Raw genomic sequence first — 14,325 nt, forward strand, 5'->3', positions numbered from 1 at the left:
TAAAAGAATGACTAGAGTTAGATTAGGGCCAATCAAGGATAGTAGTGGGAAGTTGTGTGTGGAATCAGAGGAGATAGGGGAAGCGTTAAATGAATATTTTTCGTCAGTATTTACAGTAGAGAAAGAAAATGTTGTCGAGGAGAATACTGAGATTCAGACTACTAGGCTAGATGGGATTGAGGTTCACAAGGAGGAGGTGTTAGCAATTTTGGAAAGTGTGAAAATAGATAAGTCCCCTGGGCCAGATGGGATTTATCCTAGGATTCTCTGGGAAGCCAGGGAGGAGATTGCAGAGCCTTTGTCCTTGATCTTTATGTCGTCATTGTCGACAGGAATAGTGCCGGAAGACTGGAGGATAGCAAATGTTGTCCCCTTGTTCAAGAAGGGGAGTAGAGATAGCCCTGGTAATTATAGACCTGTGAGCCTTACTTCGGTTGTGGGTAAAATGTTGGAAAAGGTTATAAGAGACAGGATTTATAATCATCTTGAAAAGAATAAGTTCATTAGCGATAGTCAGCACGGTTTTGTGAAGGGTAGGTCGTGCCTCACAAACCTTATTGAGTTTTTCGAGAAGGTGACCAAACAGGTGGATGAGGGTAAAGCAGTGGATGTGGTGTATATGGATTTCAGTAAGGCGTTTGATAAGGTTCCCCACGGTAGGCTATTGCAGAAAATACGGAAGTACGGGGTTGAAGGTGATTTAGAGCTTTGGATCAGAAATTGGCTAGCTGAAAGAAGACAGAGGGTGGTTGTTGATGGCAAATGTTCATCCTGGAGTTTAGTTACTAGTGGTGTACCGCAAGGATCTGTTTTGGGGCCACTGCTGTTTGTCATTTTTATAAATGACCTGGATGAGGGTGTAGAAGGGTGGGTTAGTAAATTTGCGGATGACACGAAGGTCAGTGGAGTTGTGGATAGTGCCGAAGGATGTTGTAGGGTACAGAGGGACATAGATAGGCTGCAGAGCTGGGCTGAGAGATGGCAAATGGAGTTTAATGCAGAAAAGTGTGAGGTGATTCACTTTGGAAGGAGTAACAGGAATTCAGAGTACTGGGCTAATGGGAAGATTCTTGGTAGTGTAGATGAACAGAGAGATCTTGGTGTCCAGGTGCATAAATCCCTGAAGGTTGCTACCCAGGTTAATTGGGCTGTTAAGAAGGCATATGGTGTGTTAGCTTTTATTAGTAGGGGGATTGAGTTTCGGAGCCACGAGGTCATGCTGCAGCTGTACAAAACTCTGGTGAGACCGCACCTGGAGTATTGCGTGCAGTTCTGGTCACCGCATTATAGGAAGGATGTGGAAGCTTTGGAAAGGGTGCAGAGGAGATTTACTAGGATGTTGCCTGGTATGGAGGGAAGGTCTTACGAGGAAAGGCTGAGGGACTTGAGGTTGTTTTCGTTGGAGAGAAGGAGGAGGAGAGGTGACTTAATAGAGACATATAAGATAATCAGACGGTTAGATAGGGTGGATAGTGAGAGTCTTTTTCCTCGGATGGTGATGGCAAACACGAGGGGACATAGCTTTAAGTTGAGGGGTGATAGATATAGGACAGATGCTCGAGGTAGTTTCTTCACTCAGAGAGTAGTAGGGGCGTGGAACGCCCTGCCTGCAACAGTAGTAGACTCGCCAACTTTAAGGGCATTTAAGTGGTCATTGGATAGACAGAGTCGAAGAGACTTAGTAGTTGGCAGGAAAAAAGACAGAGGCGCAAGGGGAGAGCCAACTGTGCAACAGCCCCAACAAACAAATTTCTCTGCAGCACCTGTGGAAGAGCCTGTCACTCCAGAATTGGCCTTTATAGCCACTCCAGGCGCTGCTTCACAAACCACTGACCACCTCCAGGCGCGTATCCATTGTCTCTCGAGATAAGGAGGCCCAAAAGAAGGATAGACATATGGATGAAAATGGAATAGTGTAGGTCAGATGGTTTCACAGGTCGGCGCAACATCGAGGGCCGAAGGGCCTGTACTGCGCTGTAATGTTCTAATTCTAATTCTAATTCTGGTGAAGCTGCAAGGAAATTCCCAGCCTGTGACTTTCAAATGAGGATTGAAAGTCTGTATGCACTGGTCCAAGTATCCCTGCCCACTAACTCGCTTCACCTGAAGACTACACTCAGAATTCACTGTGTGCAGTTCCACAGGGGATTAACTAATATGTGATGAATGATTTTATTTTTTATTTTAGAGATACAGCACTGAAACAGGCCCTTCGAGTCTGTGCCGACCAACAACCACCCATTAAAACTAACCCTGCAGTAATCCCATATTCTCTACCACCTATCTACACCAGGGGCAATTTACAATGGCCTATTTACCTATCAACCTGCAAGTCTTTGGCTGTGGGAGGAAACCAGAGCACCCGGCGAAAACCCACACGGTCACAGGGAGAACTTGCAAACTCCACACAGGCAGTACCCAGAATCGAACCCGGGTCACTGGAGCTGTGAGGCTGCGGTGTTAACCACGCCATCAGTAAAATGTAGAATTGATTTGTATCTGAGCTGAGTGCCAATGTCAGCTCTTCTTTTCAAATCCCGATTTCTCCCGTGGCTAGCAGCTCTTCAGGCTATGATTCACGCTACCACCCCCAACTCCAATGGCTGGTTTTAATGCGCCATCCTAAGCAGTAAGTGTCGTCAGATGATTTGAGGGTGGGGATCGAAGCTGAGCCTGACCCTCTCCTCATCAATATCCACCCTTCCAGCAGGAGTTACCAGACAACGGCCAGGAGCAGGAATCCAGGCTCTTTTTTTTTTTGTTCACCACATAGGCCAAGACCAGAGAGAGTGCCCCTATTGCTATCTCAGCACAGACCAGGCAGTCACATTTGGGACTTTCCTGCCCTTGTGGTGCAGAATCACCCCCTGCAATACACAAACTCTGAAGAAATACAGTGGTCATTACAGATGTTTATTTTTGCAGTGATGAAACCAATTATGAGGATGTTGGAGGTCCGGACAGCCGACAGAGAAGCACAGGACTTTGTTAAGAAGATGAAGGAGCTGGAGCTGTCTCCGGAATAAATCCAAGCAAATCTGAAATATAAGTGAATACATCAGTAAATAAGTCAAACATTCAGACCTGCAGAACATGTCAAGTGTTGGAAGTCGTGATTTGTTGTGATGATGGTGAACCTACGCAGGAGCTCCTCAGCATTGGGACGATATTGATCTGGTGCCGTGGCTTCCCACTGTCAGCATTGTGGCAATACTGAAATTGTGATGTAGCTTCTCAATTTCATGCAATTTTGGAGGCAATGTGGAGCTCCTCATCATTGTAGTGCTACTGATCCAGTGTTGTAGCCTCATTGTCGTGGTGATACTGATCCAGTGCTGAAACTGCTCACCATCGTGTTATACACAGCCTGTGCTGACACTCCTTGATGTGGCGATATAGATCCTGTGCTGTAGTGATAACTCCTCTTCCACAACCTCTTCATAATCACGTTACAATAACAGACAATCCTTTTTTTTGTGTTTTTTAAAATTAAATTTGATGACCTGTCTTTGCTTTTGTAAGTACTACACAGAAACGTTGTATAGTTGTGATAACTTTGTCCGAGAGTGTCATATTTTTGTAACTGTAGTTTTGAAAATGTTTAAAAGAATAACTCAAAGTGAGACGTCCTCTTGTTTTGTTTTCACAATGAGACTTTAAACCGAGGTCCCATCTGTTCAATTCAGGTTGTTAGAGGTCCCATGACCATCTCCAGATTGGTGACCTCTCGCAAGGTTCTGGCCAACATTCATCATTTAACCAACACCGGATTAACTGGTTATTCATTTCATTCTTTGTGGTGTTTTGTTATGTGCTAAATGGCTACCACATTTGCCTACATAAGTGACTTCACTTTCAAATAATTCTTTTGTGCATGAAGTGCTGCAAGACTGTTTGGGAAATGTGCTATATAAAGGCAAGACTTTCCTTTCTTTCTATATTTTACTTGACTAATGCTTTCTAGGATATTCCTCAAGGCTCTCTCTTAGGACCACTTTTATATACTATAAATGATGTGGAACAAGGAATTAAGGAATGAAGAGAGGGGGAATAAACTGGATGAGCTATTAGAAAACATGAATGGCATAACTGCTAACAGAATATGATCTGGTCCTTCTCTCAGCTGATTGTAGGACCTTGATGTGCACATATTTGCTACCACATTTCCCTCCATTACAACAATGACTACACTGGCTATTATTAGCTTTAGAATATGCTATATATGCAAGTTCTTTTATTTTAACAATTTTAGTGCAATCTATACAAAGCTGAGTCATTATAATTTTATTTTGTACAAGCTTTAACAATCTGTTTTTAAAAAAGTCCATCCTGCCTCCCCTGCACAATGCTTCCCCATTGCATTCAAATTCAGTCCTTTGCACCGCTGATAGTCTTTATAGTAGGTTCCTGCATGCTGCTTGGTCTCCTCTTACACTATGAACCTCTGCTGCATTCCCTTCATCTGGTTCGCTATCTTCTTCCTCCTTCTCAGCAGCAGCTTCATCATCACTACTATCTTCAGTTTCCACAGCCCTTGACAAAGCAACATTAAATGAAACATTAAAAGAACTATGAAAACAGCAAAATCTGTATTGAAAACAGAAAATGATGGAAATGCAGTAGGTTAGGTGCTGTCCTTTCTCGAGATTAAATATCACCGAAGGAGATTATTGCTACTCTGTATTTAACCTGTGCTGTACCTGGCCTGGGACTGTTTGACAGCAGAGTGTAGAATGAGCTTTACTCAGTATCTAACCCTATAGCTGACTGGGCTATGTACTGTACTACAATTTTCTAGCCTCCGTATCAGTCTAAATCATAGGTTTCCCATTGAAATAAATGGAGCCGATCTGGGTGGGGAAATCGACCAGGGCTGCCAAGTCTTCATTTAGTTTTAGTTTAGTTTAGAAATACAGCACTGAAACAGGCCCTTCGGCCCACCGAGTCTATGCCGACCATCAACCACCCATTTATACTAATCCTACACTAATCCCATATTCCTACCACATCCCCACCTGTCCCTATATTTCCCTACCACCTACCTATACTAGGGGCAATTGCTAATGGCCAATTTACCTATCAACCTGCAAGTCTTTTGGCATGTGGGAGGAAACCGGAGCACCCGGAGGAAACCCACGCAGACACAGGGAGAACTTGCAAATTCCACACAGGCAGTACCCAGAATTGAACCCGGGTCGCTGGAGCTGTGAGGCTGCGGTGCTAACCACTGTGCCTCTTCATAGGAGAGGAAACAACTGACTGAATTCCTAATTGATACTCGTTTTATTTTATTAAAAATTTTAAAACTGAAGTGAAGAGATACAACTTTGCACTTATTTCTGAACATATCCTGGGCTATCCTTACCTCCTTAAATTTGTCATAATTGTAAAGTTTAAGGCCTGGAATTCTAGGAGCAGAATTTGCAAAATGCGCCTCTGTACTGTGTTACGTTTGCCGCAGTAAAACTGCACCAAGTTTCCATGCAAATTTATTAGCATTTGTTGAACACAAAATCTCCCATGAATCAGTAGTCAAGCAACATAATTGATTAGTGAATAGAACAGGGATGATGGGACCTTGAGGTGCATGGGCGAGGTCAGATAAAAGGTATGAAAAAATTAATCTTCAGATTGAGGCTGGTGACTACAAGGTAAGTAGCACATCTCTGTCCTGGAAATTTTAAAGTTAACTTTACACAGTAAATTCATTGATAATTTCTACAGCAGCAGATGCTACCTTTGGCTTCAGCTGCCTCCTGGTCAGGTGATTAATGCTGTATTCATGCAAACACAGCTGCCCATACACTGGAGACCTTGGGCACAATGTGGTGAACCCCAACCCCACCTCCAGATGGAAGGTGCATTGGAAACTTTCCAACCCAGGGGCATAACCAGCTTTGCGCTTAAAAGTCCATGGTCATTTGTGCGATTTGATTCCACCCAGAATAAACAGTTTTCCAGGCACAAACTCCTGACTGGGAACTTGCATTTTGCGAAGAGTTGCAGTGCCGCCAAAAACCTGCCGGTGGTGCTGCCTAGCTGTCGGGGTTGCCGTCACAGCGCCACTAGCAGGAGGTTAGCAACACTGCAGCTCCAGGACTGAAATGCTTGTGTTTATATAGCCATTATACTACAAACATCCTACTGGAGAGAACAGACCAAGCAGTAGTGGAAAATTTAGCAGTTGACCAAATGCATGATTGAAGCAGTCAGTTTTGAGGAGGAGGGAATTCACGGGGAATAGGAAGGGGCTATGAGGGTAGTGTGGGGAAAAAGGCATTGAAGTGGATGACCAGCCATGATCGTATTGAATAGTGGGGCAGACTCGAAGGGCTGAATAGCCTACTCCTGCTCCTATGTTTTTATGTTCCGAAGAAGGAGTTTCCCGAGGGGGAGACCAAGCCTATGGAAAGCTATGCCAGAGCGTGGAGCCTGTCAGGGAAAAAGGCACAGCAGCATGGAGTGGGAAGATGGTAGGCATGTTGGGCTGTAGGTTGCAGAGGTCAGGTAGGCTGAGGCCATGAGGATGATGAATTGGATGAGCTGCCAAATCCACATTCACCTTCCCACAACTCAGTTTGAGTTTCTCCAATCAGGTACCTCTCCCACACAATGCGGAAACAGCCAAAATCAAAGTCACAAATAATATTGTGCGTGATTGTGACCTCCCTGCAACCTTTAATATCTGCCAACACACCAGCCTCCTGCTCCAACGCCACTCCTTCATTATTCAGCTCAGTAGAACTCCCCTCATTCATTTCCCTAATCTGGCCTCTTTTCTCACTTACACTCAGATTTCACATGCAAGTTGACAACACCCAGCTCTATCTCTCCGCCATCTTGCTCAATCCCTCCACTGCCTCCATCTTTCAACCTACTTGGGTAGACAGTGGCGTAGTGGTAATGGCACTGAACTAGCAATCCAGAGACCCAGGCTAATTTCCTGGGGACGTGGGTTCAAATCCCACCACAGCAGCTGGAACCAATTAATTAATAAAATTATGGAACTGAAAGCTAGTCTCAGTAATAGTTCCATGAAACTATCAATTGTCGTAAATACTCATCTGGTTGATTAATGTCCTTTAGGGAAGGAAATCTGCCATCCTGACCTGGTCTGGCCTACATTTGACTCCAGGCCTACATGTGACTCCAGACCTACAGCAATGTGGTTGAATCTCAACTGCCCTCTGAAATGGCCTAGCAAGCCACTCAACTGTCAAGGGCAATTAGGGATGGGCAACAAATGCTACCTTGCCAGTGATGCCTGCACCCCATGAATGAATAACAAAAAAGAAATCCAGTCTTGGGTGAACCATAATTTCTTCCAGCTAAATATCAGAAAGGCTGGAGCCATCGTCTTTGGTCCCTGGCACCAACTCTGTGCCTTCAGCTGTCTAGGCCCACACTCTGGAATTCCCTGACTAAACCCACCACCTGTCGACTCCTTTAAAACCCACTTTGACCAAGCTTGCAGCCACCTGAGTGTTGGTTTTCTGTCAGAACGCTGAAGCACCTGGTGACATTTTTCTACATTAAAGCTGCTGTACATGGGCACGTGGTTGGTGACCTGGGGGTATATGTACACAAATCATTGAAGGTGGCAAGGCAAGTTGAGAAAGTGATTAAAAGGCATATGGAATCCTGGGCTTTAAAAATAGAGACATACAGTACGAACAAGGAGGTTATAATGAAACTTTATAAAACACTGGTTCGGCCTCAACTGGAGTATTGTGTACAATTCAAGGCACCACATTATAAGGAGGATGTGCAGGATTTAGAGAGGGTGCAGAAAAGATTTACGAGAATGGTTCCAGGGATGAGGGACTTCAGTTAAGTGGATAGATTAGAAAAGCTGGGGTTGTTCTCCTTAAAGAAGAAGAGGTTGATCATGAGGGGTGTAGACAGAGGAAATAGAGAGAAATTGTTCTCATTGGCAGAAGGGTTGAGAATCAGAGGACACAGACTTAAAGTGATTGATAAAAGAACCAATGGTGACATAAGAAAACTTTTTTTTTTTTTACACAGCAAGTATTTAGGATCTGGAATGCACTGCCCTAGATTGTGGTGGAGACAGATTCACTTGCGTCTTTCAAAAGGGAACTGGATAAGCACTTGAAGAGAAAAAAATCAGCATGGTAATGGGACTAGCTGAGTTGCTCTTGCAGAGAGCTGGCAAGGACATGACGGGTTGAATGGCCTCCTTCTTTAGTGTAACCATTCTATGAAACTACCCCAGGTCCAACAGGAGAAAGGTTACTCGAGACATTGAGGACACAAGGCAGATGCCTTGAAAGTTGGTCGGATTGGCGGTAGACCATTTTTAGCAGGAGCTGAACGAGATGGCTTTGGTCTTCTCAATATTCAACTGCTGAAAGCTTATTTTTATTTCAACTCATTAAGTTATGTACAAGTACTCAGACCTTACCTTCCAAGATTGGGTCTATTAGGATTACAAAATTCTTTTCCCGAATCAATATCAAATGGATCTGCAAAACAAAAGCTGCTTTAACAGGGCCACACTAATCTTCATTCCTTTACTCACTTTATGTTAACACCCTTCTCTCCTGAATGCGCCAGCTCTGATCGGGTTCCAAGCTACACACAGGCTTCCAATACCCTGCCAATACTCAATCTAGGTTCACAAAGGAAGGGCCACTTGAATGTTACCTGACAAGGAGCAAAGCCTCCAAGAAAAGGTTATATACAAAATTAGATTTTACCCTCCTGATCTTCTGGCTCTTTCTTTGCAGCCAGCCATTCCTGCTCGGCCTGTAGTACCTCCGCCTCGCTCTGGCACACACTGTACTTCTCCAGCAATGCTTGGTTCAGTTGCAGAAAGGTTTTCCCCCATTTGAATTTATTTAGTAGAATCTCGGCCAGCTCCGGAAACCCTGTTAGAAGCAAACAGTGTGACAAGCACAGCTCACCCTTTCTCCCTCCAGATTTCAGTCTCCCAAACCTGCGCCCCACCCCCACCCTCCCCTCCACACCACAGGGCCTCACTCCATCCCAACTCCACCCCCACCCCAGGGAGGCCTTTCTGCCCCAACCAGGGCTGCCTACTTCACCCTCCATGCCCATACACAAAATGGCAGATAGCGAAGTCAGGATCGGTTTTGGCTCTTATCCTCCCCATAGTCTAATAGCTCACTCTCCCCGTCTGGACTCTCTGGTGAAATACAAAAGGGCTGGATTCTGGGAATCACACTGGCTTTGGGTTTCAGTGACAAGAGGGACAGAGTACATTGGAAATAAAGAACTAACGAGGGAATGACACATCCTAAACTCGGTCACCCAACTTACCCACAATGCAGAATGTGGCAGCAAAAGCCTCAACACAGGACAGCTTGCAGGGTCGCCCATAATTCACTGGGTTAGCAGCAATGAGGTAGGGTAACAGCCTGGGGTATCTGCCCCGCATTTTTGTGAATGGAGTGTCCTCTAGTTTAGCCCAGGAGCAGTCAATGACAGCCACACCCGCCTGTGCCACGATCTCTCTGGAGGAATAGAAAGTAAGCTCCCCTTCAGAAACGTCAAAACAACATCACCTGCAACCCTCACTCAGCAGCATTCTGGCACCAGGAATAATCTTGAGCAGAGGGCGTCAAATAGAAATAGGATTTTCAACATGGGGCAAGAGGGGTTTTATTCTGTATCCAACCCATACTGTACCTGTCCCAGGAGTGTTTGGTGCCAATAAAAAGAGTAAATTAATGAATTTACATACAGGAGGGAAGGTTTTATTCTCTCAATTTAATATGAATTTTGTTAACTTTCTATTTAACACTCACTCTGCTGATTTTCTATCCAGAGTGCCCTTACTTTTAATGAGTTATTTTATTTTCCCTTACCTATCGGAAGGGGAGATGTATTTGGTTCCCACGGGAGTCAGAATTACTCCACTGAATCTTTCGTTAATGCGCAGGTTGCAGACGAATCCTTTACGTGCGAGCTTCCGGCCTGTACAGCGTTTTATGTCACAGTGTCCAAGTTCCCACATGGCCAGTGGACACGGGAACCGAAATGTGGGACCCGTTCCATCCTCAGAGACACCTGCAAAATCAATCATACCCTCAGGTTACGGAACAACACACACACACAGGCTCAAGCAATATTTTAAGCTTGGGGCAGCCGCAGCAAAGGCTCAATGGGGAAAGACCACCGAGCTGAACTGAGGGGCTGGATCCATGGGAAACCCCTCGAACTGTATCGGGAAAATTTTTGTTTGCTGTAAAATGTAAAAATGTATATGGCATGACAATGAAATGGAAAGGTTGTGAGGCAACTCATGATTGTATTGAAGGAAACTGATCACCTTTGCACTGTTTGTATTTTTGACTTGGTGCTGTTTGAAACTGGTAATGTATTTTTAACAGATTTTTATGAATAAAGTATATTTTGGAAATATAAAAAAAAATCTTAAGTGGGCTCATCAGGGCAAAGGATCTAGGATCTGGAAACTGCAACCATTAGGTAAATATTAGCAGCAACGTCACACAGTTTGGTAAATTCAGTGTGGTTATTGTACTGGCTGTGTTCCAGTTTCAGTGAGTGTGATTGACTCGGAAGAAAGGACGCAAAGCGAATGACCTGCACCATGTTCTAACCAACTGAGAGTGCAACCTAAAAACAGGAGGGATTAGAGCACTGATCATAGCGTTAACAAAATACAATGCACATACGTGCACACAAGCAAGTCAGAGTTAAAGGTCAGAGATGATGCCACTATCCTGTCTCAGAGTGAGATAGGAACTGAAATAGCCTCCCCAGATGCAGGAGCAGCTTCAAAACTTGGGCGCACTTAGTCTTTAGAGTTAGGAGCAAGTAACAGTCACCTTGTAAAGCCTCGTGAACATCCTCGGTGAACGACTCCCAGGACCGTCCCTTCTGCTGACGACGAGCATCTTTCCATTTCAGAGCCGCTCGCTCCTCCCTTTTCTGTGACTGTTTCTTCCGCCCCATTTGAACAGGGATCGTTCAGAGAGATTTAAAGATGCTAACAGCTCAGCCCAAGGCACCTAACAAAACATTTATAGTCAATTAAGCATTAGCAACATTATCCCATCATCTCACACACAAACTCAATAATAAAACCATCGAAATTTCCAGAACGTGCCAGCTCCCATCCCAAACTAATCCCACCGCCCCGCTCCCATCCCAAACTAATCCCACCGCCCCGCTCCCATCCCAAACTAATCCCACCGCCCCGCTCCCATCCCAAACTAATCCCAATGCCCCGCTCCCATCCCAAACTAATCCCACCGCCCCGCTCCCATCCCAAACTAATCCCACCGCCCCGCTCCCATCCCAAACTAATCCCAATGCCCCGCTCCCATCCCAAACTAATCCCACCGCCCCGCTCCCATCCCAAACTAATCCCAATGCCCCGCTCCCATCCCAAACTAATCCCACCGCCCCGCTCCCATCCCAAACTAATCCCACCGCCCCGCTCCCATCCCAAACTAATCCCAATGCCCCGCTCCCATCCCAAACTAATCCCACCGCCCCGCTCCCATCCCAAACTAATCCCACCGCCCCGCTCCCATCCCAAACTAATCCCAATGCCCCGCTCCCATCCCAAACTAATCCCACCGCCCCGCTCCCATCCCAAACTAATCCCACCGCCCCGCTCCCATCCCAAACTAATCCCACCGCCCCGCTCCCATCCCAAACTAATCCCACCGCCCCGCTCCCATCCCAAACTAATCCCACCGCCCCGCTCCCATCCCAAACTAATCCCAATGTCCCGCTCCCATCCCAAACTAATCCCAATGCCCCGCTCCCATCCCAAACTAATCCCAATGCCCCGCTCCCATCCCAAACTAATCCCACCGCCCCGCTCCCATCCCAAACTAATCCCACCGCCCCGCTCCCATCCCAAACTAATCCCACCGCCCCGCTCCCATCCCAAACTAATCCCACCGCCCCGCTCCCATCCCAAACTAATCCCACCGCCCCGCTCCCATCCCAAACTAATCCCAATGCCCCGCTCCCATCCCAAACTAATCCCACCGCCCCGCTCCCATCCCAAACTAATCCCAATGCCCCGCTCCCATCCCAAACTAATCCCACCGCCCCGCTCCCATCCCAAACTAGTCCCACCGCCCCGCTCCCATCCCAAACTAATCCCACCGCCCCGCTCCCATCCCAAACTAATCCCACCGCCCCGCTCCCATCCCAAACTAATCCCAATGCCCCGCTCCCATCCCAAACTAATCCCACCGCCCCGCTCCCATCCCAAACTAATCCCAATGCCCCGCTCCCATCCCAAACTAATCCCACCGCCCCGCTCCCATCCCAAACTAATCCCACCGCCCCGCTCCCATCCCAAACTAATCCCACCGCCCCGCTCCCATCCCAAACTAATCCCAATGCCCCGCTCCCATCCCAAACTAATCCCACCGCCCCGCTCCCATCCCAAACTAATCCCACCGCCCCGCTCCCATCCCAAACTAATCCCAATGCCCCGCTCCCATCCCAAACTAATCCCAATGCCCCGCTCCCATCCCAAACTAATCCCACTGCCCCGCTCCCATCCCAAACTAATCCCACCGCCCCGCTCCCATCCCAAACTAATCCCACCGCCCCGCTCCCATCCCAAACTAATCCCAATGCCCCGCTCCCATCCCAAACTAATCCCAATGCCCCGCTCCCATCCCAAACTAATCCCACCGCCCCGCTCCCATCCCAAACTAATCCCACCGCCCCGCTCCCATCCCAAACTAATCCCACCGCCCCGCTCCCATCCCAAACTAATCCCACCGCCCCGCTCCCATCCCAAACTAATCCCACCGCCCCGCTCCCATCCCAAACTAATCCCACCGCCCCGCTCCCATCCCAAACTAATCCCACCGCCCCGCTCCCATCCCAAACTAATCCCACCGCCCCGCTCCCATCCCAAACTAATCCCACCGCCCCGCTCCCATCCCAAACTAATCCCACTGCCCCGCTCCCATCCCAAACTAATCCCACGGCCCTGCTTTTTCCTCTAATCCCCGTGTTTTCTTGTTTGGAATATTATTCCAGTTTATATTTAAAATCGGCCTCTAAAAGTCCCCATGGGAATGTTTTTGCAGCTGTATTAAAGCAGCTATTTCCCCTGACTCTCCCCAGGATTGCGGCTGTAAACCCGCACATTGTCTCACTCAGTGCTGGGCCTCAAGTCACCGAGCTGCAATCAGGCCGACACGCGGCGAGTGGGCCCCGACCACAACGACAGGAAGCGCGGGCTCGACAAGAGCCGCCGGCTGTGGGGCAGATACGGAGAAGGCCTCAGCCTCCCTCCCTCCAGCCCCGGGCTTGAGGCGGAACCCGGATCAGGCGCTGAAACCGAACCTTTCAGTTTAATTTCCCGCCCACATCCGGCTGACGCTGATTGACGGGCCGCTCCGCCAATTAAATAAGGGCTTCAACACCGCCCACCAATCAGTGCGACCTTTACTGTACGTCACCTGGCCGCTGATTCTCCGCCCAATTTTCGCCAATAGATTTATTTGGAAGTTCCCGATTATTTTCATAGATTTTATGGAGGTTTCTCTCATTTCACTTGGTGGGATCCTGCTGTATAAAATGGCTGATGCTTTTCCTTCAAAACATCAGCAGCTGCAGAGCTTCAACTGGACAGGAACTGACCCCTAGAGTGACCAATGGATTCACCCTCCTGGATTGACTCCTAAACAGGGACTGCTGCCAGGAGTAAGAACATAAGAAATAGGAGCAGGAGTAAACCATACAGTCCCTGGAGCCTGCTCCACCGTTCAGTATGATCATGGCTGATCTTCTGCCTCAACTCCACTTTCTTGCCCACTCCCCATATCCCTGGATTCCAGCCTTAAATATATTCGACAGTGGAGCATTCACAACCCTCTGGGGTAGAGAATTCCAAAGATTCACAACCCTTTGAGTGAAGAACTTTCTGTTCATCTCAGTCTAAATGATCAACCCCTTATGCTGAGACTGTACCCCCATGTTCTAGATTCCCAAGCCAGGGTAGACAATCTCTCAGTGTCTACCCTTCAGAATCTTGTATGTTTCAATGAGATCACCTCTCATTCTTCTAAACTCCAGAGGGTAAAAGCTCAATTTACTCAGCCCCTCATCCCAGGAACCAATTTAGTAAACCTTCACTGTGCCACCTCCGAGGCAAGTGTATCCTTCCTTAGATATAGAGACTGGGATAGATATAGAGACCAAAACTGCGCACAAAAGTGCTCCAGGTGTGGTTTCACCAAAGCCCTGGACAATTGTAGCAAGACTTCCTCATTCTTGTACTTCAATCCCGTTGCAATAAAGGCCAACATGCCATTTGCTTCCTAATTGCACCCC

General features: G+C 47.1%; 2 protein-coding genes across 5 annotated transcripts in view; one reads left to right on the top strand and one right to left on the bottom strand.

Annotated features, from left to right (window-relative positions):
* Window positions 1–3,850, top strand: part of baiap3 (BAI1 associated protein 3) — a 155,302-nt gene extending 151,452 nt beyond the window's left edge. Inside the window, exon 33 of the mRNA XM_068056087.1 lies at window positions 2,926–3,850. Within this exon, the coding sequence (XP_067912188.1) occupies window positions 2,926–3,026 (101 nt within the window). The 3' untranslated portion in view covers window positions 3,027–3,850. The remainder of the gene's footprint in view (window positions 1–2,925) is intronic.
* Window positions 3,851–4,197: 347 nt separating this feature from the next.
* Window positions 4,198–13,354, bottom strand: tsr3 (TSR3 ribosome maturation factor). Of its 4 annotated transcripts, none has more exons than XM_068056091.1 (7): window positions 13,336–13,354; window positions 10,836–11,018; window positions 9,852–10,053; window positions 9,304–9,497; window positions 8,721–8,891; window positions 8,426–8,486; window positions 4,198–4,533 (listed from the first exon to the last, which is right to left on the bottom strand). In XM_068056091.1, exons 2-7 carry the CDS (start codon window positions 10,960–10,962, stop codon window positions 4,395–4,397), a joined length of 894 nt encoding a protein of 297 aa, XP_067912192.1. In that variant the 5' UTR covers window positions 10,963–11,018; window positions 13,336–13,354; the 3' UTR covers window positions 4,198–4,394. The 4 variants fall into 4 exon arrangements, with proteins under 4 accessions (XP_067912192.1, XP_067912191.1, XP_067912190.1 ...); XM_068056090.1 differs by lacking the exon at window positions 13,336–13,354 and adding an exon at window positions 13,146–13,329; XM_068056089.1 differs by lacking the exon at window positions 13,336–13,354 and adding an exon at window positions 13,136–13,329.
* Between the last annotated feature and the right edge of the window lie 971 nt (window positions 13,355–14,325).

Source organism: Heterodontus francisci, chromosome 24, assembly GCF_036365525.1.
Source record: "Heterodontus francisci isolate sHetFra1 chromosome 24, sHetFra1.hap1, whole genome shotgun sequence".
Classification (NCBI taxonomy): domain Eukaryota; kingdom Metazoa; phylum Chordata; class Chondrichthyes; order Heterodontiformes; family Heterodontidae; genus Heterodontus; species Heterodontus francisci.